Source organism: Acanthochromis polyacanthus, chromosome 14, assembly GCF_021347895.1.
Source record: "Acanthochromis polyacanthus isolate Apoly-LR-REF ecotype Palm Island chromosome 14, KAUST_Apoly_ChrSc, whole genome shotgun sequence".
Classification (NCBI taxonomy): domain Eukaryota; kingdom Metazoa; phylum Chordata; class Actinopteri; family Pomacentridae; genus Acanthochromis; species Acanthochromis polyacanthus.
This window is the reverse complement of record NC_067126.1, coordinates 5,595,275-5,622,603: the sequence shown is the minus strand read 5'-3', so window position 1 is coordinate 5,622,603 and position 27,329 is coordinate 5,595,275. Positions and strand designations below refer to the sequence as shown.

General features: G+C 38.0%; 2 protein-coding genes across 3 annotated transcripts in view; one reads left to right on the top strand and one right to left on the bottom strand.

Moving 5' to 3' along the window:
- Positions 1-36: 36 nt before the first annotated feature.
- LOC110968270 (cytochrome c oxidase copper chaperone) lies at positions 37-8,077 on the bottom strand. 2 transcript variants are annotated; one of them, XM_022218108.2, is made up of 4 exons: positions 7,944-8,077; positions 5,481-5,611; positions 5,283-5,395; positions 37-244 (listed from the first exon to the last, which is right to left on the bottom strand). In XM_022218108.2, exons 2-3 carry the CDS (start codon positions 5,597-5,599, stop codon positions 5,311-5,313), a joined length of 204 nt encoding a protein of 67 aa, XP_022073800.1. In that variant the 5' UTR covers positions 5,600-5,611; positions 7,944-8,077; the 3' UTR covers positions 37-244; positions 5,283-5,310. The 2 variants fall into 2 exon arrangements, with proteins under 2 accessions (XP_022073800.1, XP_022073801.1); XM_022218109.2 differs by having other exon boundaries at positions 5,481-5,606; positions 7,944-8,073.
- A 7,918-nt stretch (positions 8,078-15,995) lies between these two features.
- The window catches only part of hcn5 (hyperpolarization activated cyclic nucleotide-gated potassium channel 5), a 19,593-nt gene continuing 8,259 nt past the window's right edge, over positions 15,996-27,329 (top strand). Inside the window, exons 1-5 of the mRNA XM_022218110.2 lie at positions 15,996-16,542; positions 21,170-21,356; positions 23,332-23,436; positions 24,663-24,800; positions 26,132-26,293. Coding sequence (XP_022073802.1) covers positions 16,358-16,542; positions 21,170-21,356; positions 23,332-23,436; positions 24,663-24,800; positions 26,132-26,293 — 777 coding nt within the window. The 5' untranslated portion in view covers positions 15,996-16,357. The remainder of the gene's footprint in view (positions 16,543-21,169; positions 21,357-23,331; positions 23,437-24,662; positions 24,801-26,131; positions 26,294-27,329) is intronic.

The following is a 27,329-nucleotide window of genomic DNA, read 5'->3' as shown; positions in this document are numbered from 1 at the left end:
GACGGAGCAGAAATAAATAAAAACAGTAAACGGTGCTATTGCATAGGACTTTTATTCAACTTCAGACAGCATTTTAGATATTCACACAGATTCTGCACACTTTAAAAAAAGCAATTTCCACCCAGTAGAGACAGTCGGACCGTCCCGTGTGGTTCATCATCAGAGCTTCCCTTCCAGCGGAGTATAAATTAGACAGGAGAAGAAGAAAAGGAATATCCAAGGTCATCTTCCACTCAGCAGCACACTGCAGACAGATGAAAATGCACACCGTGAGCATTTAACACGCTCTACTACACTCTGATTTACACAGCAGAGGAGCTGAGTTCACACACGGCAGGAAAATATCTGTACTTCTGATGCATGCTGGGATTTTAAAAGCCAGAACTGAAAATTTGAACAACTGCAGTGACTAAAATACAACAGCTAGGAGTGAGGAGAACAAAAACAGCTTCAAAGAAGAAGTTCTGTAAAAAGAGAAACTCAGCATTTAGAAGCATTACAGTCTAAAAAAAACAAAAAAGACTGGTGGATTAGCATTTGTTATGAGCATTTGTCTGCAGTGTTTGTGTAATTATTGTCCCCACCAGAGGGGGGCGACAAAACCGCCTGAACCCTAGAGTGCCTATATAATGAGAGTGGCGACATGACGGGTCCAAAAAATTTTGGTCACGTGATCTATAGGAGCCATTTTGTTTCCAATTCATGAACGCCGGTTATGCCTGTTAACGTTGTTTACAATGCAGAGAGTAATTCTAGGTCTTTTTTGGCTTCATAAATAGCTGAAAAATGACGGGCTGTTGTGCCTTTGGGTGCACAAATCGATCGGAGAAGGGATTACACATGTTTAGATTTCCCAGGAGTCGTGAAAGAAGGAAACTGGGAAAATAAAGTCCGGAGAGTGGGATGGAAACCGACTTCATCATGATTTTTGTGCCAGGTTAGTCCCATGTATGTACTTTCATGTTATGATGTATGGGTGAATGACAGATAGAAAAGTTTGATGTGATTTTAGGCAGTTGTGGTTATTTTGACTTTGACCATTTTCATGCATGGAGATGTATGAAATACGGGCCGCTGAAGTTTAACGGGGTAACCCGTTAAACTTCAGCGGCCCATCTGAGCTTCGACAACAGCCTCCCTGTTCATTCACATGATTTCCAATTCAACAAACAGCTGACAGTTTTCTGTTTCCTATTTTCTGTTTTCCGTCCAACCTGCAGTCACTTATCAGCCTCATATGACCCGAACAGGCTCCGTGTTCTTCACTTGTTTCTGGGCTGTTAGCCGCCGTTAGCATGAGGATGCTATTAGCCATATGCTAACAGCTGCAGCACCGTACAGGCGGACGGGAAAACGTATTTTACTAAATTGACCGAAGCTGAAAACTCGATGATAGAAACATTATACACCCATGGAAAGCTTAGATTCTCATGAATCCACCGGAATAACCCACTTTCAGATGTGATTACCACAGCGGGTGATATAAACACATTTGTCCAACAAACAGCAAATAACGTAAACAGCACAACTCACCTTTGAAGGCTCAAAACTAGTCACAGATGAAAAAATTCCACTAAAAACGGCCATAATCCAACCTTGGACATCCAGACAAAACAAGCCAGTAAATTATTTTGTCCAAAACATGTCTTGAAATCAGTAAACAATCCATAGTTTTCGTGAATGTGCACCTCGCGCTGCGCGTCCCATATTGAGTGAATGGAAACAAAATGGCTTCAAATCCCTAGTTGTCGCCACTCATTATATAGGCACTCTACTGAACCCTAAAACCAATCTACAGCTTATTATTCTGATAAAAATGTGAAAATTTCACCACTTCTTAAGCTCAAAAACTATAAAAACTGAGGAAAATTGGTCAAATTTGAATCTTTTCTAGTTTGTGTCATTTACTCAGTTCTTTTGTGTGTATTTTTAAAAAATTATGTGTGACGTGTCGGGAAAATTAACGAAATCTAAACATTAAATCAAGATATTCTGTATGTGTCTTTTTTAATGCCAAAAATAAATCATTATGCTAGAAGCATATTCAGCTAATAGTTCAGCACCACAACAGAATCATATTTAACATCAGTGTGACAAAAAAATTAAATTTTAGACCCAGAAACCCAAGAATAAATCAAAAGAAACACAACTTAGCTTACTAGCACACTATCCAACCTTCTATACAAATGTACTAATTATCTCCATCATAAGTGCAAGTAAAAAAAAAATGAAAAAATTGTTGAATTTTCAACTTTCAAACAGTCCTTGAATGAATCGTGATGTATGGTTCAGTCGGGAAAGTCACCAAAAATCTCAGATTTAAATCACAATATTTCATCAAAAAAAAAAAATCACCTTTTTTAGGTTTATTTATGTGTTTTTGTGTTACTATCTTTTTGATTTGTGTCTTTATAATTTTGTGTCTGTTGTCGTTTCTTTTCTAGTTTGTCTCTTTCGTTTGGGTTGTTTTGTGTCTCTTTGCGGTCATTTTGTGTTTAGTTTTGGTCATTTTGTGTCTCTGTGGTCACTTTGTGTCTGCGGTCATTTTGTGTCTCTTCGTGGTCATTTTGTGTTTAGTTTTGGTCATTTTGTGTCTCTTCGTGGTCATTTTGTGTTTAGTTTTGGTCATTTTGTGTCTCTGCGGTAGTTTTGTGTCTCTGCGGTAGTTTTGTGTCTCTTCGTGGTAGTTTTGTGTCTCTGCGGTAGTTTTGTGTCTCTGCGGTAGTTTTGTGTCTCTGCGGTAGTTTTGTGTCTCTTCGTGGTCGTTTTGTGTCTCCTTGTGAATGTAAAATAAATGTATAGATGGATTTGTGACAATAAACAGTGTTAAAACAGAACATTCACGTATTGTATAATTAACCCTTTAAGCTTCAGTCAATTCCAGCCGTTTTCAGTACAAAAAAATTGCTAATATTCTATTTTTAAATAAAAAAATTACGAAAAATACGGGGAATATTGGACGGGCATCGGGAGGTGCATTTCCTTGAAAATGACCGATTCGTGGATTTTATACCGACTTCAGGACATGTTTTGGACAAAATAGTTTACTGGCTTGTGTCATCTGGATGTAAAAGGTTGGATTATGGCCGTTTTTTGTGGAATCTTTTTTTGTGTGTGTAATAATGAACCCGGAAATGTGAGTCGCGCTGTGTGCGTTGAAGCCGTGTATAGAGAACGGATGGATGGATATTCGTTTTTGTCGGACAAATGTGTCTTTCTCACCCGCTGTGGTAATCGCATCTGAAAGTGGTTTATACTGGTGGATTCATGAGAATCTAAGCTTTCCATCGGCGTATAGTGTTTGTATAATCGCGTTTGCAGCCGTCGGACATTCTTGAAATTCCTATGCAAATTAGTAGGTGTACCGCCGGCGGTACACTGAAGCTTAAGGGGTTAAAAGACATTGTTAAATGTGTTATAAGATGAAATAAAGTTAACTTTTGACATATTTTACACCCAGAAACCCAACAGTAAATCATAGGAAACACTAACTCATCTTGGTAGCCTGCTATCCAACCAGCTGTGTACTGGTAGTGACTAATATCCTCCTTTACAGGAAGAAGAGAACATTAAAGGAAACCAGCGATGCCGGTCGATCTGCTGAAACATGAACTCAGCTGCACGGCTTCAGGCGTGTTTCTGCTCACACGACACATCCTCCATCTCCGGCCCTCGCTACACGATGTTTTAATCCGACGCTGCTCTTAATGCACAACAACGGATTAAATCAGCAGACCGCCAAGACGCACGACTGACCTAGCAAAAACGAAACTCAAGCTGTCGACCCGGCAAAAATAAATCCCTCTTTTACCAACAACTAACAAAAAAATGTTGTGTGTTTTCACGGTTCACGGAGGGTTCAGGTTCCCATTTACACAGCAGACTGATTCAATTCAAGCCAGGTTTAAACTGTCAGAGCCGATCTGTCAACTCACACATGAAAAACGGCCAGTTTTTATTCTCGTAGCTTCACAAAACTGACCACAGAGGGTTTTAACAGAGGTCCTGATAAAGAACAACACTCTGGATCCATGAACAAACATTTTAACTTCAACGATCATCTGGGGCAAAGAGACAAAAATGTGTTCAATAAAACTGAGTCTGAGCTCCATGTTTGTGGTCGTTTTGTGTCTCCTTTGTCATCTTGTGTCTAGTTTTGGTTGTGTTGTGTCTCTTTGTGGTCATTTTGCATCAAGCTTTGGTTGTTTTCTGTACTTTTATGGTCAGTTTGTGTTTCTTTGTTGTCGTTTTGTGTCTATCTCTGGTTGTTTTGTGCCTACTTTTTGCTGTGTCTGTTTCTAGTTGTTTTTATGTCTGGTTTTTGCTGTGCTCTGTCTGCTTATGGACATTTTACATCTCTTTGTGTTGGTATTGTGTCTCTGTCATTTTGTGCTTCTTTGTGACTCTTTTGTGGCTCTTTGAGGTCGTTTTGTGTCTCTTTGTGGTCGTTTTGTGTTTCTTTGTTGTCTTTTGTGTCTCTGTGATCCTTATGTGTCGCCTTATGGCCATTTTTTTGTCTATTTTTAGTTGTTTTGGATCTCTTTCTTTGAAGTTTGTGTCTCTTTGCAGTCATTTTGTCTCTCTGTGGTATTTTGTTCCCGTTTATGGTCATTTTATGTCTAGTTTTGGTTGTTTTGTGTCTCTTTGTGGTCGTTTCGTGTCTCTTAACAGTCATTTTCTGTCTCTTTGGGGTATTTTTGTGTCCATTTATGGTCACTTTATGTCTAGTTTTGGTTGTTTTGTGTCTCTTTGTGGTCGTTTCGTGTCTCTTAACAGTCATTTTCTGTCTCTTTGTGGTATTTTTGTGTCCATTTATGGTCATTTTATGTCTAGTTTTGGTTGTTTTGTGTCTCTTTTTGGTCATTTCGTGTCTCTTAACAGTCATTTTCTGTCTCTTTGTGGTATTTTTGTGTCCATTTATGGTCACTTTATGTCTAGTTTTGGTTGTTTTGTGTCTCTTTCTTTGAAATTGGCATCTCTGTGGTTGTTTCAAGTCTTTTTTTAGTTGCTTTACATCTCTTTGTGGTCATTTTGTGTCTCTTTCTGTTTTTTTTGTGTCTGCAGAGTTCACACCTGAAGCAAAAAACTCTGCATTAATGAATAAGCATGTGTTCTTAATTTAAATGCTCATGTGGGGCAAACTGGATGTTCTTTTTAGACTGTTTTAGCTGCAAGTTGATGACTAAACAGCCAACAGCTGAGGGACACAACTGACCCAAGAAGTAGTAAATTATACTTGCAAACAAGCAGTGTGTGGAGGCTGGCTTTTATTTTAAACTCACCGCACACACAGACGCACAAAACGAGGAGTTAAATCTTGAACCCGAGCGCCCTCATGCAATCTTTATGGGCCTCGATCAGCGCTGTGCAGTTTTCCTCGCCTTTCTCGATGATGCTGGTGGAGAAAAACACAGAAATGTTAAGTATAAATGAACATTTTCACCTCAACAAGGACATCAGTCTCTGTGGTCGGAACCTACCAAGCATCCCGGACTTTCTTGGTTTCTGGACAGGCGCAGCAGGGCCTCAGAGGCTTCTTCTGCTCGGGGCTTTGAGCTGCAGGAGGAGACTCCACGCTGGCTGCAGAGAGTGACGACATCTCGTACCTAAACTACACACGAGGAGAGACGTCTAGTGTCTTTGTAGTCGTTTTGTATTTCCTTCTGCTTGTTTTGTGTGTCTCTCTGGTTGTCACTTCGTGAATGTTTTATGTCTGTGGTTGTTTTGTGTCTATTTGTGGTTTTCATGTCTTTTTTGTTTTACATCTCTTTTTGGTTGTTTTGTGTCTTTTTGTTGTCATTTTGTGTTTCTGAGGTCATTTTGTGTATAGTTTTGGTTGTTTTGCGCCCATTTTCATTTTGTGTCTCTTTTTAATTTGTGTTTCTTTGTTGTTTTGTGTTTCTTTGTGGTTGTTTTGTGTCTCTTTTCAATTTGTGTCTGTTGTCGTTCTGAGTCTCTCTGTTGTCCTTTTATGGTTCTTTTTGTGGTCATTTTGTGTGTCTGTGGTCATTTTGTGTCTCCTACTTTCAATTTGTGTCTTTTTGTGGTCGCTTTGTGTCTCTTTGTGGTCATTTTGTGTCTCCTACTTTCAATTTGTGTCTCTTTGCGGTCATTATGCGTCTCTTTCTGGTTGCTTTGTGTCTCTTTATGGTAATTTTTAGTCACAGCTAATGTCCATCAGCTGCTCTTATTGTTTTTCTAAAATGCTGGACAAACAATTAACTGTTTTGGAGTTGCTCGTTTCATCCAAACGAAATACAAACATTCACACAACACAGGTTCCATTATACAAAATAAAAACTTCTCATGATTTGCTGCTTTTATTTAGGAATGTTTAGCAAGTCTCAGCTCAGCTCCCATGAAAATAATCCCTTCCTGACTCAAGCACACCATCTTTGTACTTATTATTAATATTTTATTGTTATTCTGTATTTAGACCCTTCAATACTCCTTTTTTATTATAAATACCAGTACAATTTTGTATGTTATTTTCCTTCTTTTTCATGAACATAGCACACCGGCTGAACCACGCTGCTCAGATCCTGTAAAACCACTCTACACTCCACAATATTAAGCTGTATCATTTATAGAATTCAGCTGATTCTTAGAAAAGATTAACGATACAGAAAGCTCCATCCTGCTGCTCGTTGACAGGATTAGACTCCACGTTTTGGAGTTTGTCATCGCTGCACCGCAGATTCAAGGTGAAAATGGCACTGATGGCTTATTTTAATCATTATATGTCTTCTAGCAGATAAAAAAACACAGCATGGACATTATAACATGATAAAAAAAAACGATTTTATCAGGAGATTTGCTGCTAGATTTCAAGCTATTCCAAAAAAAAAAGGTTAAACAGAGGAGAGACACTAAAAAAATTCTTATTATTAATCATCACATAATCTAAATTCTCACTCATCTGAGCTAGAAATCTGGTGCAAATGGAAGCTGATGAGGACTTGGCCTTCAATTTTAGACTATATTTCATCACTGGCTCTTTGTTCAACCACTAACTTTGTCAGAAAATAAAACTATAACTTGTTTTTGCAGCTCTGTTTGCTTTACGCTGCACAATAGTGAGCTGTAGTGTTTAAATAATTCAAGATAAAGAAAGCTCAAACCTGCAAGGTTTGATATATATATATATATATATAAATAAAATCTTAGAAGCCTGACTGCATGTATTTTTCATGAGTTTGTCATTGCTACACTGCAGATTCAAGATGAAAGTGGCACTGACTACACATTTAGCTCACCACATGTCTTCCAGCACACAAAAGAATCACCATATGGGAATTTTAACATGATTCAAAATCTGAATTTTATTACAGACGGCTTTAAAACTTGCTGATAGGGTTTCTGTCAATTGCTTGACACCAAAAATATCAAATTTATTCTTAACAATCTTCACTTAATCTAAATTCTACCTCATCTGAGTCAGAAAATGTATACAATTTAAATTAAATGAAGACCTAAAATTGGGTTTGGGGGCTTTAATTCACTGTCGACGTTTTGGACAACCACTAACCAGCTATGTTCTTGTCATAAATCATAAATATGACTTGTTGTAAGCAGCCCATTTAGCTTGTTTTAAACATGCAGTGAAGGACGATGAACTGATGTAACATCAACACAGATGACAGCAGACAGGCTAAACACACAGCGAGCTGACAGGCTGAGGTTTATTCCTTTCAAATGTCTACGTCTTGTTAAAGTGGAGGAACAGACCAAGTGCTTAGCTGTGTTTTTGGTTGCTAGTTGTACTGTTTTCACTCATTGTATAACGTTACGGTGAGCTAGCATCAAGTTAGCTAGCAGCGGCTAACAGAGATGACATAACTCTTCATTCAGACGCGCCACAGTTGCGTCACGGCGGACAAACGTCTAAATCAAACCGGCAGTGGTTGTTAATAGCGTTGTCAAATAAATGTCATGTAACTCACTTTAACGGAGGCCCGCGTCCACGGTGACAGCCGCTTCACCTTCAAAATGAAACCAACACGCGGAGAACACGCTCACGTGCTCAACTTTCATAAACAGTCACGTGGTTAGCGGCAGGCGGCGGAGGCTTCTGGGTAATGTAGTGTTTCAGAGCAACGACGGGGAAAGGTAAAGTATTAGCATTAGCATGAGAAAAAACAGCGCCCGGAGTTTATCTGAAGGTGCCATAAGGTTTGAAAATGTATTGTGGAGCTTTTCTTAAGGCTACAGTTTTTTAGCTTTGTTAAAATTCCATATAACTGTCCAGTTAAAGCAAAAAGAGTAGCTAAAAGTTAGCTCAAACTTGACTTAGCTAACTAACTAGCTTAAAGCTAACGTTAGCTCTTTCTTTTCTAAGATAAAATTCTTCTGCAAGACAGTGCTCTGAAAATAATTTTTAATATAATGTGAAAAACTATAATGTGGTGTCTAACAGAAAAGCAGCAACATATAAATATGATATATTCCTAAAAATAAAATAAGTAAGCTCAAATACTGGTAATTGAAGAGACAGTTAAGTAATATTACATATTAAAATGAAATATTGCACATAAATTAGAATATTACACATTAGTATAGAAATATTGTTTCTGAAAAGGAAAATATTGCACATTAAATACTACTCCTGAAACAGACGTTGCACAAACTGACGTATTAAACTGTCAGATTGTTTATGACTATATGCACACACACAAACATATTTACCCAAAACAATTTAATTTTAAAGTTAAAACCATAGTTTTTTTTAAATAATTATGCTTTTAACTCATTTAAAATTGATAGTTATGTCCATATTTATCTTTTTTTAAAATATGAGAGTAACAAAATACCAAAGGTAAAACCTTTCCATTTGATTATTTTGTGCTAATTTACCTGAACAATTCTGAATTTTAAGGTTAAAACTCAGCAATATTTTGGAAATTTGTCTGACTAATTTAAATATTAAGGTTAAAACACTACCATGTTATTATTCATGCTAATGTAGCTAACTAATTAAAATTTTCAGGTTAAGACACTACAATATATAATTTAAATCATCCTGATGAACTGTATTTTATCAGGATAATTTGAATTATTTGAATTATCTGAATTCAGGCTAAGAACCTACATACTGAAATATGTAAATTATCTGACTAATGTAATAATTATGGTTAATTCTACGTGGAAAACTCAACATATTCAATGACTTCCTGTGGATAAGCATGTTGACAACAGTGTGTGGATGTTTAGATTCATAAATGCTTCTACTTTGGATTTATAATGTTGTTTTTTAAATGTTTAGAAATCAGTCACCACATAAATCTGTTGTTTCTTCTGCACAGTTACTTTTGTGGGTCTTCTTCTGTTATATCAGACGCAGTAGCGGCTGGTCGGAACAATATAAGGCTCTGTGTCCTGGGAGCTCTGAGATATGAAAAATGTTCATATTGGCTCCCAGGGTCCTGAAGGTAGACGAGGTGTCTGCTGGTGCGTCAGCAGGGCAAAGCAGTGCGTAAGCAGTCGCACTGAGTCGCTTATTCTGGTTTGAGGGCCAGCTGTGTGCTAAATAAATGAGCCAGTAAGCATATTGTTCATTTTCTCCACGCCGTGATAGATCACTTCCACTGGAGACGCTCCGTCCTGCAGTCTTTGCTGCTCGTTCTTCAGGATTACATCCATATTGTGTGGATTATAGGAAGTAAAGCATTAAAGTCAATCTTTTACTAAGACTTTTGGTAAATTTGATGTTTAGGACTTTTAAAGCCTGTTTACATTGAATTTTGATAGTTCACATTGAATGAAAATGGATAATTACAGTTTTAAAGCCATTTTTCATTTGATTTTAATGGTGCAAATGGGGAAAAAAATGGACATTTAGAGCTTTAAAGTCATGTTTCATTTGATATTGATGGTGCAAATTGAAGAAGAACGGATAATTAGAGTTTTAAAGCCATTTTTCATTTGATTTTAATTTTGCAAATGGACTAAAAATGGATCATTAGAATTTTAAAGCCATGTTTCATTTCATTTTAATGGTGCAAATTGAACAAGAATAGATAATTGGAGTTTTAAAGTCATGTTTCATTTAATTGTGATGGTGCAAATGGAATGAAAATGGATAATAAGAGTTTTAAAGCCATTTTCTATTGGATTTTCATGGTTCAAATTGACTACAAACAGATAATTAGAGTTTTGAAGACATGTTTCATTTCATTTTAATGGTGCAAACTGGGCATAAATGGAAACTTGTAGTTTTAAAGACTTGTTTGATAGTTTTTATTCATTTGTTACTCTTATTCACACCATCAAAATAAAACAAATGAAGCTGTGAAACTTTATTTGTCCATTTTTTGTGTGTATTTGCTTAGTTTTCTTTTTTTCACCTTTGGGTTGTTGCTTCAGAATCACATTTTTACATAATAATAATTTAAAAATGACTCATTATTCTAATTTTCTGTTTTGTTGTGGTTGGACTGTACCATTTTTGCCTGGAGGGGTGCAGCCTACAGCCAGCCCCACAGACCCAGTTGTATTGCATATTATGAAGCATAATGCAATAATTAATCAGCTGTGTTGGGGAGGGTTTGGAGGCATTAATGTGGACATTACTCACATGACCAGAGCCACACGCTGTTTGATTATTATTGTTGTTTTTCTGGTTAAAAATAGAGATGCAACCTCAAATATCTTTCTGAGTTTGTCTTCTTCCACATTAAAAAAAACACCCTGTAACTGACCCTGAGGATGTGAGCGTGTTCAGAAAACGAACAAATGAATACAAATAAAATATGCAAATTCATTAAATGAATGCCTTACATAAAGTGCAGGAATAAATTATTAGTACATGGTTGTGCAGCTGGTTCTAGGCTGTTCCCCCGGGCAGTAATGGTACAGTCCGACCACAAGGGCAAAACACAGGAGTTAAAAATGAGAATAATGAGTCTGTTTTTTTAAAAAAATTATGTGCAAAACTCAAATTCTGAGGCAACAACACACAAGTGAATATTTAATAACTGCGCCTACAGACAGTTATTGATGCACGAAGCAGTGACAGAGCCAGACCTTTTTTATCGAGGTGGTCAGACTGACCCTTACTCAAAATGGTGGCGCAGAAATTGATTTATCTGTGTGGTGAATCGCTGCAGGGCGACTGGTGAATGTTTTGGTCACTTACTTTAACCGCTAACTGATGCAGCCGTCACTGACATGTAGGAGTTCACCACGAGGTCTCACACATGAAAAGGATTTTTATGTAACCCTCAACACATGCTCACTTTTTAGAAACACTCACTGCAGCAGCCAGTAGAGGCTTCTGGGAAATGTAGTGTGTGGTGGCAGAAAGGTAACATATTAGCATTAGCATGAAAAAACAGAGACCAGGGGGTATATAAGGATGCTGTGAGCTTCAAAAATGCTCTACAGGGTATTTTTAATGCCCTAATTTTCTAGCTTTGATCATATTTTATTTAAACGTTGAGTTAAAGTGAAAACAGCGGCTAAAATTAAAGTCAAGCTCCACTTAGCTAAAGCTAAACCAGTCTAAATCCAATGCTATTTCCTTTTTATTAAGAAAAGATAAACCTAATAAGCCAGGAAAGAAGTTATTGTGCAAGATATTGCTGAGAAAACAAAATTACATACCATGAAAAATGTAGTGCCTGATAGATAAGCAACAAGATACAAGTATAACACATTACTGAAAAATAAACTAGGTAAGCAAAAGTAAGACCAGAATGGAAAAATAAGAAGTAATATTGGACATGATTGAAGCAGCTTAGCTACGCCCCTGTCATGAAGTAGTCAATAAAAATGGATAATTAGAGTTTTAAAACCATATTTCATTTGATTTTGATGGGGCAAACTGGACAAAATGGATAAAAACAGTGTAAAAGTCATTTTCTATTGAATTTTCATGGTTCAAATTGAATGAAAATGGATAATAAGAGTTTTAAAATCTTTTTGTACTGGATTTTCCAATATTCAAATTGAATGAAAGTGGATAATTCGAGTGATAAATCGTTATTTCATCAGATTTTATGGTGCAAATTGAACAAAAATGGATAATTAACATCATAAAGCCCTGTTTCATTAGTTTTTTATGGTGCAGATTGGATAAAAATGAATTATCAGGGTTTTAAAGTCATGTTTTATTTAATTTTGACAGTGTAAATTGGACAAAAAAATTGACAGAGTTTTAAATTCACATTTCATTTGATTTTTATGGTGCAAATTGAACAAAGAACTACAAAGCTTTACAGGGATCATCTATTTCATTATTAACAATAAATATTAGAATGTTATATCCATGATAATAAACAAAAACAGTCATCAGATTTTCATTAATTTTTATATCAAATCCATTTAGTTTCAAATACAATATATTGCCAAAAGTATTCGCTCACCCATCCAAATAATCAGAATCAGGTGTTCCAATCACTTCCATGGCCACAGGTGTATAAAATCAAGCACCTGAGCATGCAGACAGCTTTTACAAACATTAGTGAAAGAATGGGTCGCTCTCAGGAGCTCAGTGAATTCCAGCGTGGAACTGTGATAGGATGCCGCCTGTGCAACAAATCCAGTCGTGACATTTCCTCGCTCCTAAATATTCCACAGTCAACTGTCAGCTGTATTATAAGAAAGTGGAAGTGTGTGGGAACGACAGCAACTCAGCCACCAAGTGGTCGGCCACGTAAACTGACGGAGCGGGTCAGTGGATGCTGAGGCGCATAGTGCCAAGAGGTGGCCAACTTTCTGCAGAGTCAATCACTATAGACCTTAAAACTTCATGTGGCCTTCAGATTATCTCAAGAACAGAGCTTCAGCAGAGAGCTTCATGGAATGGGTTTCTATGGTCGAGCAGCTGCATCCAAGCCGTACATCACCAAGTGCAACGCAAAGTGTGGGATGCAGTGGTGTAAAGCACACCGCCACTGGACTCTAGAGCAGTGGAGACGCCTTCTCTGGAGTGACCAATCACGCTTCTCCATCTGGAAATCTGATGGACCAGTCTGGGTTTGGTGGTTGCCAGGAGAACCATACTTGTGGGACTGCATTGTGCCAAGTGTAAAGTTTGGTGGAGGGGGGATTATGGTGTGGGCTTGTTCTTCAGGAGCTGGGCTTGGCTCCTTAGTTCCACTGACATTTTGGACAATTCCATGCTCCCAACTTTGTGGGAACAGTTTGGAGCTGGCCCCTTCCTCTTCCAACATGACTGTGCACCAGTGCACAAAGCAGGGTCCATAAAGACATGGATGACAGAGTCTGGTGTGGATGAACTTGACTGGCCTGCACAGAGTCCTGACCTCAACCTGATAGAACACCTTTGGGATGAATTAGAGCAGAGACTGAGAGCCAGGCCTTCTGGTCCAACATCAGTGTGACCTCACAAATGAGCTTCTGGAAGAATGGTCAAAAATTCCCATAAACACACTCCTAAACCTTGTGGACAGCCTTCCCAGAAGAGTTGAAGCTGTTCTAGCTGCAAAGGGTGGATCGACATCACATTGAACCCTATGGATTAGGAATGGGATGTCACTGACGTTCATATGCGAGTCAAGACAGGTGAGCGAATACTTTTTGCAATATAGTGTACTTAGACCCCCTGCCCCTTTGAAAACCACGGTTTTTATCTTGTCCATACTATATTTTGTTAAATATTAGAACACTTTTTTACAGTAAGTTCCAGTACTGAGTTACATTTAAGCTATTTTGAGGGCTGGAAAGGATTAGGTTTTCCAGGAAAAAGGAAAAATATGTAACTCTGATTCACAGAAATGAGCTTGCAATGGTTTAACCAGTGACTTGAGTGTGACTTTAACTAGAATTTAGACTTAAAAGTAGCAGTGAAGACTGAATTTTAGTAGGTTTTGTCTTGTTTTCCACCTTATTTTGCAGACTTGATTGGGCCCAAAGTGGCACAGTTCAGTCTTTATGCTCAGAGCTAGATTAATGTAATGTTTGAAACATGCAGCCTGGAATTATCAGCTACTGACAGAAATAACTGCAGTCACTGTGGCATCCAACATATTTTCTTTATTCTATTGGAGGTCACGGGCGGTGAATCCTATTTCAGGACTCTCAGTGAGGGAGACACGTTGAGCACCTGGACATGTTGGCAGCATTTCACCTGATAGAAAAACCTGCAAAAAAGAACTTCAATCTGCCGGAGAAAAAGTAGTTTTATTTCCTCTATAGTGTTGCCGCATTGAAAAATGGGGAAAAAAAACAAATGTAATCTCATAAAATGCCCCTCGTTTTGTTAGACCCATCCCATCCCAGCTGCCAGCGATTCACCTCGACGTCCGACCCGTCCGCTAATCCTGTCGTGCCGTAATCTTTTTATGTTTTTCATTTTTCAGATTTGTAACGAATCGTCCCACCCTTCTCTTCCAAGAAAATGAGATGTTGAATTATATCCCCTTGTTTTTAAAATCCTCTGACATGAAACTTTTTCCCCCTCAATTTTTCTTTTGTTTTTCAAGAATGTTGTTAACCACAACCCTGAGGAACAGTCACTGCACTTCACTGCACAAACTGGATGAGTCTGTTATATGAATACTGTTAAATCCAGGAATATTTTAGATGTCTTTAGTGTCAGATGCAGCTTCTCGGTTGACTTTATTCCTATTTTTCTGTAGTTGTTAAAGAATGTTTTTACTGAGGAACAGTCACTGCAAAGACTGTATGAATCTATCACATAAATACTCTTAAATCCAGGAATGTTTATATGATTTTTTTTAGTTTCAGATGCAGCTTTTTAATTGTCTTTATTCCTATTTCTCTGTAGTTTTTGAAGAACGTTGTTATTGTACTACGTTGAGGAACAGTCACTGCATTTCACTGCACAAACTGGATTTATTTGACAAAAAAATTCTTGAATCTTGATTTGTGGGAACGCTGAATATTTTTATATTTGTAAGTGTCAGATGCAGCTTCTCGGTTGACTTTATTCCTATTTATCTGTAGCTTTGAAAGAATAATGTTGTTGCACAGCCTTGAGGAACAGTCACTGCATTTCACTGCACAAAGTCTGTGTATTTGACAAAATAGCTCTTGAATCTTGAGAAGAAAACTGAATATTTTTAGATTTCTTGGTGTCAGATGCATCTTCTCAATTGACTTTTTTCACCCAATTTTTCTGTAGTTTTTGAAGAATGTTGTTGTACAGCCTCGAGGAACAGTCACTGCATTTCACTGCACAAACGGTATGAATCTATCACATAAATACTCTTAAATCCAGAATAGATTTTTTTTTTTAGTGTCAGATGCAGCTTTTTAATTGTCTTTATTCCTATTTTTCTGTAGTTTTTGAAGATTGTTTTTATTGCACTACGCTGAGGAACAGTCACTGCATTTCACTGCACAAACTGGATGAGTTTGTCATATAAATACTGTTAAAATCTAAATATTTTTAGATTTTTAGTGTCAGACAAAGCTTCTCAATTGACTTTTTTTTATAATTTTCAATAGTTTTTTTTTTTTTTAAAGATAGTGTTCACTGCACAGCCTTGAGGAACAGTCACTGCATTTCACTGCAAAAACTGTATGAGTTTGTCACATAAATACTCCTAAATCCTGAATATTTTTGGATTTTCAGTGTCGGACACAGCTTCTCAATTGACATTTTTTAAAAAAAAATTCAGTATTTTTTCTTTAAATAATGTGTTCATTGCACAGCCTTGAGGAACAGTCACTGCATTTCACTGCACAAATATGAATTTGTCACATAAATACTCTTAAATCCTGAATATTGTTGGATTTTTCTGCAGCTTTTTGAAGACTAGATTGAGGAACAGTGACTTTGCACAAACTGTTTGAGCATGTGACAAAAGCTCTTGAATCCTGAATATTTTTGTGGATTTCTTTGTGTCGGATGCAGCTTCTGGGTTGACTTTACTCCCATTTTTCTTCTTTTTTTCTGCTCCTGATGTTGCCATGCAGCAGCAGAGGAGCTGGCTCAGGGCTGACAGCATATGTACAGCATCAGGTAACACAGTCGTGGCTTTAATTACATCCCCGGCCGCTCTGCACTGAACTTACAAACAGATGTCGAGTTCACATGGCACCATAACTGCGAGCCCCCTCCTCATGCGCGCTCTCACATGTGCCATTGTCTTTGAGTATTAATGTGAGCCGAACCTCTTGACGTGGCTTGATTCATGTGGGGACGAGACGCAGATACTGAATAGTTGATGAGCTGGAAGAAAAGGACGGCGGGGTGGGGGCAGAAATAGAGCGGCAGGGAGGGAGGGAGCAGAGAAAAGGCTGGTGATCCACTCCGATCGCTCCAATAAGCCCCGAGGTCGGGACGCCTGCATGGAAAATTACCTCGCAGCCGAGAGGAGGGCAGTTGTGGGCTGAGGATGGCTTTCGGCTGAGCGGACCCAGGCGGACCATGGAGAAGCTGAAGGGTCCCACGGCGGGATGCTCCACGGCGACCTGTGGATGGAGGGCGCTGCTCCTGCCCCAGCTCAACCGCCAGTCGCTGTACGTCTACGGCAGCGAGGTGGCCGTGGAGAAGGAGTGCATCCGGCAGCTGCAGAGCGGAGTCTTTGTCATTCACCCCTTCAGCCTCATGAGGTATTTATTAATACCCCTGATAGATTCAGGCCAGTCCATACATCACCTCACCGGCTCATCTCAAGGATTTGGCAAGTTGATAAAGTTTGATCCGTGCGAGAGCCGACACAAAGATGCAGCTACTCAAGTGACTTTTTCTTTTCAGTTTTTAAAGAGTGTTGTTATTGAATGACGTTGAGGAACAGTCACTTTGCCTTTCACTGCACAAACTGCACGAGTTTGTCACATAGATGCTGGTAAATCCTGAGCATGTTTAGATTTTTGGTATGAGATGCAGCTTCTCAATTGACTTTGTTTCTGTTTTTCTGTAGTTTTTGAAAATTGTTTTTGTTGCAGAACCCGAAGGAACAGTCACTTTGCATTTCACTGCAAACATTGCATGCATTTGAAAAAAAAAAACCCTACAATCTTTAATCTTGATTTGCAGAAAAACAGAATATTTTTAGATTTCCACCGGTTCCTCTGAAGGCGCCTGCAAGTTTTAGTCATTCTTCTGTCATAACTGATAAAGTTTTATCCATGCGAGAGCTGAAACAAAGCAAGATGCAGCTTCTCAAGTGACTTTTTCTTTAGAGTTTTTCAACAATGTTGTTATTGCATAATGTTGAGGAACAGTCACTGCACCAACTGCACAAGTTTGTCACATAAATAGTCTAAAACTATAGAAAAATAAAGTCAACCGAAAAGCTGCATCTGACACTTAAAATCAAAAAATATTCAGACTTTAAGAGAATGTTGTTATTGCACAACGCTGAGGAACACTCACTGCATTTCACTGCACCAACTGCACAAGTGTCACATAAATTCTCTTAAATCCTGAATATTTTTAGTGTCAGATACAGCTTCTCCGTTGACTTTTTTTCTCTATTTTATAACTAATTTCTGTTCTTTGAGACTTTTTATTCCACAATGTTACTTTGCATTTCACTGAATAAACTGTATGAGCATTTGACAAAAATGAATATTTTAGTGTCAGATACAGCTTCTCAAGTGACTTTCTTTTCAATTTTTAAAGAATGTTGTTGTTGCACGATGTTGAGGAACAGTCACTGCATTTCACTGCACAAGCTGCAACAGACATGTAGCATAAACACTCATAAATCCTAAATAGGTTTAGATTTTTTTAGTGTCAGATTCAGCTTCTCACTTGATTTTATTCCTATTTTGTGTCGTTTTTAATAAAATGTTGTTATTGCACAACACTGAAAAGAGTCACTGCATTTCACTGCACAAATGAGCATGTCACATAAATACTGTTGAATCCTGAATATTTCTAGATTTTCAGTCGCTTTTAAAGATTGCTGTTACTGAACAGCCTCGAGGAACAGTCACTTTACATTTCACTGCATTTAATCTTGATTTGCAGAAAAACTGAGTATTTTTAGGTTTCCACTGGCTCCTCTGAAGACTCCTGCAAGTTTTCACAATTGATAGTTTTATCCATGCGAGAGCTCTCGGTTGACTTTGTTCCTGTTTTTCTGTAGTTTTATTGCACAGCCTTGAGGAACAGTCTCTTTTCTTTTCACTCCACAAACTGCATGAGCATTTGACACAAAACCCCCTCTTGAATCTTTAATGTTGAATCTTGCAGAAAAACGAAATATTTTTAGATTTTACGGTGTCGGATGCAGCTTCTAAAAGTCACTGATTTGCAGAAAAATTGGATGTTTTCAGATTAGATAGAAAGTAGTTTAGGGAAAACATGGATGCTGCATGAAAAACTTTGACTGATTGACCTGATTAACTCATTAATTAATTCAGAAAACAGCTCTGCTCCATATCACCTGTGTATCACTTTGCAACTTCCAGCTTTTTGCATTCTTCTGCAAATTTTGCAAACTAGTAAATCTGCTGTTTCTGTTTTCCTCCTGCAGTTACTCCTTTCTCATGGTCAGCCGCTTCAGATATTTTTGATTTTTAGTGTCAGATGCAGATTCTCAGTTTTACTGATTTGCAGAAAAACTGAATAACTTTACATTAGAATGAAAGTACTTTAGGGAAAACAAGAATGGTGCATCAAATTGTGTGAGTTTGAGGGCTGTAGCATCTGTTTTCTGACTTTTAACTGATTAATTCACTGAGCTAACTGAGCAGCTCTGTTCCATATGACCTGTATGAGCATCTGTTAGGTCTGGTTCTTGGTCTGTTATTGAAGGATCACACAGGAAGAATGAAGACTCAAAATATTCGTTTAAGAATATTTAGTAAACAAAGGATAATCAGAAATGCATAATGCAGATTCTCATTTGATCCAGCTGACAGCAGATATCTAAGAAAGTTCTGCATGCAGCTCTTCACAAAGATGAGAATGCCTAACTTAACGCTATACAGAGGTTTTTAAATGGAGATGTGCAGCTATCTGATTGGCCTAAGTTAAGGAAGTTCCACCGGATGTCTTCGGTCCAATCAGAGCCGACTCCACCTGTAATCAGATTACTTGTGTGTGAGTCTTAAGTTATTAGGTAACTTAGGTTTCTTGCACAAGGATGAGCTTCTCTTTGTTTGTGCTCAGACTCTAAGTTTTATCTGTTTGATTGCTCAACCTTTATTTTAGTGATAAAAAACCAATTGATTTTCTGACTCCTCCACTGATAAGGCAGATTTATTAGTTTATCTTTCTTGTTAATTCACAGTACTGTTGGTTTAACGTTACGTTTGTTGTTTATAATTTAGTTTAAATTGGTTTCTTTATGTGTTACATGTCGATCATTCTTGGAGTATTTTATCTTGTTGCAATGTTTTAACAGTTTTCTTTAACAAATCTCTGAGTTTGATTCTTTAAGCGTTGCCCTTTATGAAGGATTCTTTGCTCATCCTCTCATTACCTCTGCTGCGTACGTGTGCTTCTGCAGATGCACCGAGCCAATTTTCTGTGAAATAAAGAGATTTCAATCTTCTATGAATCGAACCGTTTGTTCCATGTCTGTCTGTAAGCGACACCTCGCAGGTGTGTTTGTTATTTTAAGAACTTCTCTGCAGTGGAACGGTATCTTGTGGTTGGTGAGGTGTCCTTATTGTCTGAGCTGTCTCTTCTGTTTATTGGGTGTGAGAGGTCAAAGCTGAGGTAACACATCATAAGCGAGCTAGTAACAAAGTTTATAAGAAACAGCACAATAATACAGTTTGACCATGTTACGGTAAATTGGGATTAATTGCGATTATATAATGATTAGAATAGGATCAATGCTGATCAATTGGGTTATGATTGATGGAAATAAGAGATGGAATATAACAGGATATTGATTAAATGTCAAACAAGAGAATATTTCCCACACATCTCTACTTCCAGTGATTGATCATTTTGGAATCCTGTAAATCTACTGTTCTGTTTTTCTGCTGAGATTTCTTCCAGCTGCTTTTGTTTTGCTAAAGGGTTTGTGCAGTTATTCCTTTTAAGAATCGACCTTTTCAGAAATTGTGCAGCTTCGCAGTTTGCAGAAAAGCTGGATATTTTTTAGATTTTTGACAGACTTTTAGGGAAAACAAGGACGTTTTATCAGTTTGTTGGGAAAAGCTTGAGAGCATTTTGAATCTGACTTTTTAGCTGATTAAGTAATTGAGAAATCGATTTGTATGCTACATTTCTACTTCCATTGTTTATAGTTTGCATCTTTTTGTGCAAGTTTTGCAGTTTTGTACTCCTGAGCTTTCTCCGTTTTGTTAAAAAGGTTCGACAAATGGTGTCGATTTGACAACTTCATTAGTCTGAAGCATTAATCAATAATTAAACGACTGCTACTGATAATTTGTGTTTCATCTCTGGAAGCACCTTTGGAACAGATTAAAAACAACAAAAAGATGAATAATTTTAGATTTTGCAGCTTCTCAGTTTCACCAATTTGCACAAAAACTGAAGTCTGAAGGTATTAAATTGTTTTCAGGCTTTAATTGATAAATGAGGAAAATAATCAACAGATTGAGTCAACATTTAAAATAATAATTAGTGCAGCCTTAATCCACATTATTTGTTTGCAATCCTGTAAATCTGCTTTTCTGTTCCCTGCTCCTGAGGTTTCTCTGCTTTCTTTGTGGATTTTTTTGTCTCCAGACTTGACGCCTTAATTAGTCTTAAGCCTCACTAAATAATTCATCAGCTGATTATGATAATGATCGTTTGTGTTTTACTTCTGACAGCACCGCGGAAAAACCATTAAAACACAAAAACAGACAAAGAAATGCAAAATAATTCATAGAAAGCTGAAAGTATAAGTGAACATCAAATCAAAATGTGTGATCTGAAGGAACAGTTAAAGGTTGACGAGCAGTAAAGAAGAATTAGAAATGATTTGTGGTGTTTAAACTCTGGAGGTTTAGAAGGAATAACCTGTTAAAAGAACTTGTTTCTGTTTATCTGTGTGCTGCAGTGTTATTATTATTGGTCTGTAAGGTGATCAGAGTGGAGTGAAAACAGAGACGGAATGAAACAATCGGGATCAGAGAGCAGCAGTCATCTGAGCTGGCAATCGAAGCCGGACCGAGGAGATGTGCAGTTACAGTATCGCAGTATTTAGTGTGCAAAAATCAGCTTCTCTTACGGCCGGCTGCATGACTTTTTCCACTACAAACCAGATCTAGAGGTCACTCAGAAGTCACACATGTTTTTTCATCATTTCTTGTTATCCTGCAGGAGCTACTACATCATGTGCATGATGGCCATCACGTTCCTGAACCTGATCGGGATTCCCATGGAGATAGCCTTTCTGGACGGACACAGCGGCCTGGCGTGGGAAGGCTTCAACGTCTTCTCGGACACCCTGTTCCTCATCGACGTGGCCCTGAACTTCCGAATGGGCATCATAACGGACGACGCAGAGGTGAGAGTGACTGTACTCTATTTTCAGACACAATCTGGAGGACGCTAATCCCCACGCAGACGAGCACATACAATCCATTTCCGGCCCATCTGTAATCTACTCAGTACACGAAAGGCTAGATTAACGGCCTCCCCCTCTGCTCCTGAACACGGGGTGAAATTGGCACCTGCTGTGTGATTTTATAACCGGGATTACCAAGTGGAGAAGTATAACATTTCCAATTAAGCATTACGATATCCTGTTGTTTGTTTAGCGACTTCTATCTCGCCAAATGGCCCATCTGGGCTGTTGTTGTTTACTTTCAACCACTCCAGCATCTGGTTTTTCCAGATTTACTTTCCGCCCGTTTTAAATATTCATGCTTTGGTGACGTTTCAGCGACACGTCGAACAAACGTGGAGCTTCGTTGAGTGCTGATCTCCTCCGACGTCCCTCAAGTCTCCAAAAAATATTAGTTCAGCTCGAGTGTCATCTTCATCCATCTGCATCCATCTGCCACTAGCTGCTAGCTGTTAGCATAGCTTTAACCACTGTGAAAGCAGCTAATCTCCTGATTTGTGCAGATGATTGTGCTTCTTGTTAAGTTTTTGTAGGTTCCGTCTCTGTTAGAGAGACGTGTCTGTCTGTAAAGTCTTTAAATCTGACTTTAAAAGACGTTACAGTGTTCTAGGTAGCATCTGGATTGTTGTTGTTTACTTTCAACCACTCCAGCATCTGTTTTTTTCCAGATTATCCTCCGCCCATAGTAAATATTCATGCTTTAGTGGCGTTTCAGCGTCACGTCAAACAAACATGGAGCTTCTTTGAGCGCTGATTTCCTCCGACGTCTCTCAAGTCTGGATCGACTCCAAAAAATGTCGGTTCAGTTCGAGTGTCATCTTCATCCAGCCGCTCGTTCTCGTATACGTTAAAAGTTAGTTATTAACAGGATCTGATAGCGGAGAACCTGTCATTAGTACATGGGCTTCTTCATTAATAAGGATTCCTGTAACTGGATATGTATGATAGAAATAGGAGTGATGATATTTGATGCTTTCCTGTTTACTGTGAGATCAATTGATTGACATCAATAACAGTTTGTTCTTTGCTTTGGTAATTTTTCTTTATTCTATCACTTTTATTGCTCACTAAGACCCATATCTTAAAGCGTCATTGGTTTTCTGGAATCTATTTCAGGGCAATCTGTGTCTACCTTCTAACTAAGCAGCTAGCTGTTAGCATAGCTTAGCCACTGTAAGAGCAGCGAATGTCCTGATTTGTGCAGATGATTCTGCTGCCTGGTGAATTTTGTGTCTGTAAAGTCTTTAAATCTGACTTTACAAGATGCTACAGTGCTCTAGGTAGCATCTGGATTTTTGTTGTTTACTTTCAACCAGTCTGGCATCTGGTTTTTCCAGATTTATGCTCCGCCATGAAAATTGCATCCTGTAGTTCTTTGCTTTGGTAATTTTTCTCTTTTCTGCCACTTTTGTTGCCCACTAAGACACATATCTTAAAGAATTTTTGTTTTTCTTACTTAGCCGCTAGCTATTAGCGTAGCCTTAGCCACTGTGAAAGCAGCTAATGTCCTGATTTGTGCAGATGATTGTGCTTCTTGTTAAGTTTTTGTAGGTTCTGTCTCTGTTAGAGAGATGTGTCTGTCTGTAAAGTCTTTAAATCTATCCTACTATACAAACATGCTACGGTGTTCTAGGTAGCATCTGGATTGTTGTTGTTTACTTTCAACCACTCCAGCATCTGGTTTTTCCAGATTTACCCTCTGCCTGTTTTAAATATTCATGCTTTGGTGACGCTTCAGCATCACGACAAACAAACGTGGAGTTTCTTTGAGTGCTGATCTCCTCTGACGTCCCTCAATTCTGGATCGACTCCAAAAACTATCGGTTCAGTTCGAGTGTTAAATTATACATCTGACCGTGCTGCGAGGCGTCTTCATCCATCTGCTCGTTCTGCTGCTCCTTTTCTCTTTCTGCAGGAAGCTATTCTGGACATCAAGCGGATCCGAGTCAGTTACCTGAGGACATGGTTCATACCGGACGTCATCGCCGCTTTCCCAATCGGCTACATACTGCTGTTTGCGGTAATAATGAACAGACTGTTGATGCAGCAGAAGCAGCTCAGAAAACAATGATGCACCAACTTTCAACTCATTAAAAAGCCTCTGTAGCACTAAAACCTGCAGGAAAACAGAACAAACGGACAAAAGGATGAGTTAAAACTGTAAATGCAGTGAAGATGTGAATCAGTCTAAGACAGCGGTGTCAAACATACATATGGATGACTTTGCAAAGTCTAGAAATTAGAGACGGCACTGAAAATAGTGCAATGTAACATTAGTCAGCAGCTTTAGTACTTTCATTATTGCCCAAATGACTCAAACAATGTCTAAAAATAATCTGAAATCAGTCCAAAGTAACCAAAAAAGACTCGGGAATTGTCCAAAATGCCTTGAAAACAAGTCAGAATTACCTAAAACTGTGTAAAAATTACTCAGAATTTGTAGACAACTGAAGTCATTTAAGACAATTTTTGGTCTAGTTTTGAGTCTCTGCATGTAAACTATAGAAAGATGTTTCATCATTGTGCAATGTCAGTCAGCAGCTTTATTACTTTTAATACTGCCCAAAATGACTCAAAAAGTATCTAAAAACAACTTGAAATCTGTCCAAAGTAATCAAAAATGTTCCAGAGACTTGAGATTTGTCTAAATGCCTTGATAATTAGTCAACATTATTTGAAACTAGTTCAAAATTGATCAAAATTTGTTTGAAATGAACATTTTTTTCAGTCATTACGGACAACTTAAGTCATTTGAGGCTATTTTTGGTCCACTTTTGAGTCTTAACGTCAGGCAACAGAGTTGTGTTTGGTTGAATCCTATTGTTGGTGTACTGCCACAACTTTTATGTATTTTTATGTATAAATTATATACATTTACGAGGCAACAGGATAAATTAACCTTCATACTCAATGGTTCCCACTTCAGTTTGTGTGGCATAGTGGTCACGATTACTAAACAGATGTGGAAATGATTGTAAATTTAAAATAATTTCTATTTCTTGATAAGTTGCTTCGATCATACATTTAAATATTACAAATACTATACTAAAAGTTTTGTGTCATTGCAGATCCTGTGTAGATGCTTATTTGCACTAAAACAGAGTGAAAAATTCAGATCATTAATAGGTTGTTGTTCTTTCATTTTATTGGTCAGCTGAAACTAGACTGGGCTTTATGTACCCCTTTGTTAAGATGAATTTGACAGCCCTAATCTGAGATAACTATATTTTTCATCTGAAACCCCAGGACTTGCAGTACAACAATGACGACAACCCCTCCAAGACCAACAGGATGATGAGGATCCTGATGTTCGTACGGATCCTCAGTTTGATCCGACTGGCCCGGGTGTCCAGGCTGGTCCGGTTCTTCAACGAAGTGGAGAAAGTAAGTTTGAAACGCCAGACAGCCTTCAACAAATCTCACCTCTGAAACCCAACCGGCCTTTCTCCTCCCCGCCGACACCTTACCACGCTGGGCTCCGATGACAAATCTGACTTTGCAATGTCATTTGTAGAACAAGAGCTGGCAGCTGAGTTTGACCCTTTCTAATCTTTCCAAAGCGTTCAGCTCAAACAGCAAAGACCTTGAGGTAGAAAAGACTCTTTATCCGTGATAATCTCATGATGAAACACAATACGACCCTGATATTGGATGATATTGGAATGTGTGTCCTTTAATCGACCACTGGTGGCTAAAATAGACGTTTCAGTGCCGTGGGGTTTGCTCAGGAGTCCTGCTTTTCCTGGAAAACCTGGAAACTTTTCAACTTCTTTTTCCTTTTGCTAAAAGTGGAAAAAAAAACAAACTGTAGCAGCTGGTAGGACTCTACTAAGGAAGCAGATTAAGTTGTTATGAAAGACTGTCTGCTTTCTGTTTGGCGGAGACTCTTCTGCTTTCTGAACAGTGATTTCTCAATGCTGGACTTTTATTTAACTTTTTCATTGTTTCGCTTTTTGTGCCACTTTAGGTGAGTAGAGAAAGAGGCAAGGACTGAGATCTGTACTTTCTAGAGGAAACAAAAGTGTACGACTGCATCCAATATTTGACGTAAAATAACAAACATTTTAAGCAAAACGACTAAATGTGACAGAAAATGGCCAAAATCGCACACAAAAAGACCAAAAGTGATGCAAAATAACCACAAAATGATCCAAAACAACTTAATGTGAAACAAAATGACCAAAATGTGAAAGAAAGCAACCAAATTTTGATGCAAATGACCAAAGTTTGGTGCAAAATGACCAAAAATGATACAAGATTACCACAAAATGATGCAAAACAACCAAAATTCGATGCAAAATGACCACTAAATGATTCAAAATAATCAAAATATGATACAAAATGGCCAAAATGTGATACAAAATGACCAAAATTTAAAGCACAATGACAAAAAATGATCAAGATTACCACAAAATATGATACAAAATGACCAAAGTTTGATACAAAATGGACAAAAGTGATTTAAAATGACCACATAAATAAATCAACTTTCTCTAGATTTTGCCCGTCTTTGACCACCATGGACGTTTAACACAAACTCTATTCATGGTGTTTGTTGACATATTTATTGTTTATATACCATCTAAGCTGTGGAGGGGAATGGCTGATCCCAGACCAGCTTTAAAACCACTGTGTTGCTGCTTCATTAAACACAAAGCTGCCGTCTGAAGTTTGTCTGATTTGCTGAGTTTTTTCGTGTCGTCTCTTCTCGTCAGGTGTCAAACGCTAACCTGGAGGTGGTCCGTCTGTTCTTTCGCATCTTGTCTCTGTTCATGATGATTTTCCTGCTGTGCCACTGGAACGGCTGCATCCAGTACTTCGTCCCGATGCTGGAGGAGTTTCCCAGTGACTGCTGGGTCCGCAAGGAAAACCTGATGGTGACGCTCATTTCACAGAACTTCTACTAGATGAACAGTGTGAACAATGATGGTTGTGAAGGATTATGTTGGCGTTTTCTACTTTAAATGAACTGTCAGCTATGTTGATAACAGACTAAACTAATCATTTCTTGGTTATTGGTAATTGAGAAAAGCCAAAGACTGATGTCTTGAACCGATATACATTAGAAGTTATTTATTAACAGCATGTGAAAGCAGAGAACCGGTCATCCACACCTAGGCTTCTTCATTAATAAAGATTCCTGTAACTGGATATGTACAATAGAAATAGGACTGATGACATTTGAGCTTCACATGGTGCTATGATCCTCTCCTGTTCATTGTTGGAGCGATTGATTGAGATCAATAACTGTTTGTCTCCCACAGTTCTTCTTTGCTTTAAGTTTTTCTCTTCTATCACTTTTATTGCCCACTTAGACCCATATCTTAAAGCATTATTGTTTCTCTAGAATCTATTTCAGGGTAATCTGTGGGTGCCTCCAAACTTAGCTGCTAGCTGTTACCGTAGCCTTAGTCACTGTGAGAGCAGCTAATGTCCTGATTTGTGCAGGTTTAATTGTTTAATTAGGATCCCCATTAGCTGCCCTTTGAATGGCCGCTAGTCTTCCTGGGGTCCTTTAAAAAAAGAAAGAAAAAATATATAATTTACAATTTATACAAAACATTTTACATGCACATTAGTATATACAGTGAAACATATTATAAATTACATTTAAGACATGCCAAGGACTTAAGTTTTCACATTTTCATCTGCAGAAGTTCTTGCACTAATGCCTTCTTAAATTTATTTATTTTTGTTTTTAATTTTTCGCAAAGAGGATGACAGTCTATTCCAGTTAAATACAGCTCTGTAAAACACTGTATGCTTTAGAGATTTTTTACCTTTGTGTGGAAGTTTTAAATCTCCACCTAGTGCCTGTCTTGTGGGGTATTTGTGAGTGCTTTTGACAAAAACTAGTCGCTCAGAGAGAAACTGTGGGTGATTTCTAAAAATTGCATTCCAAATCAATAAAGA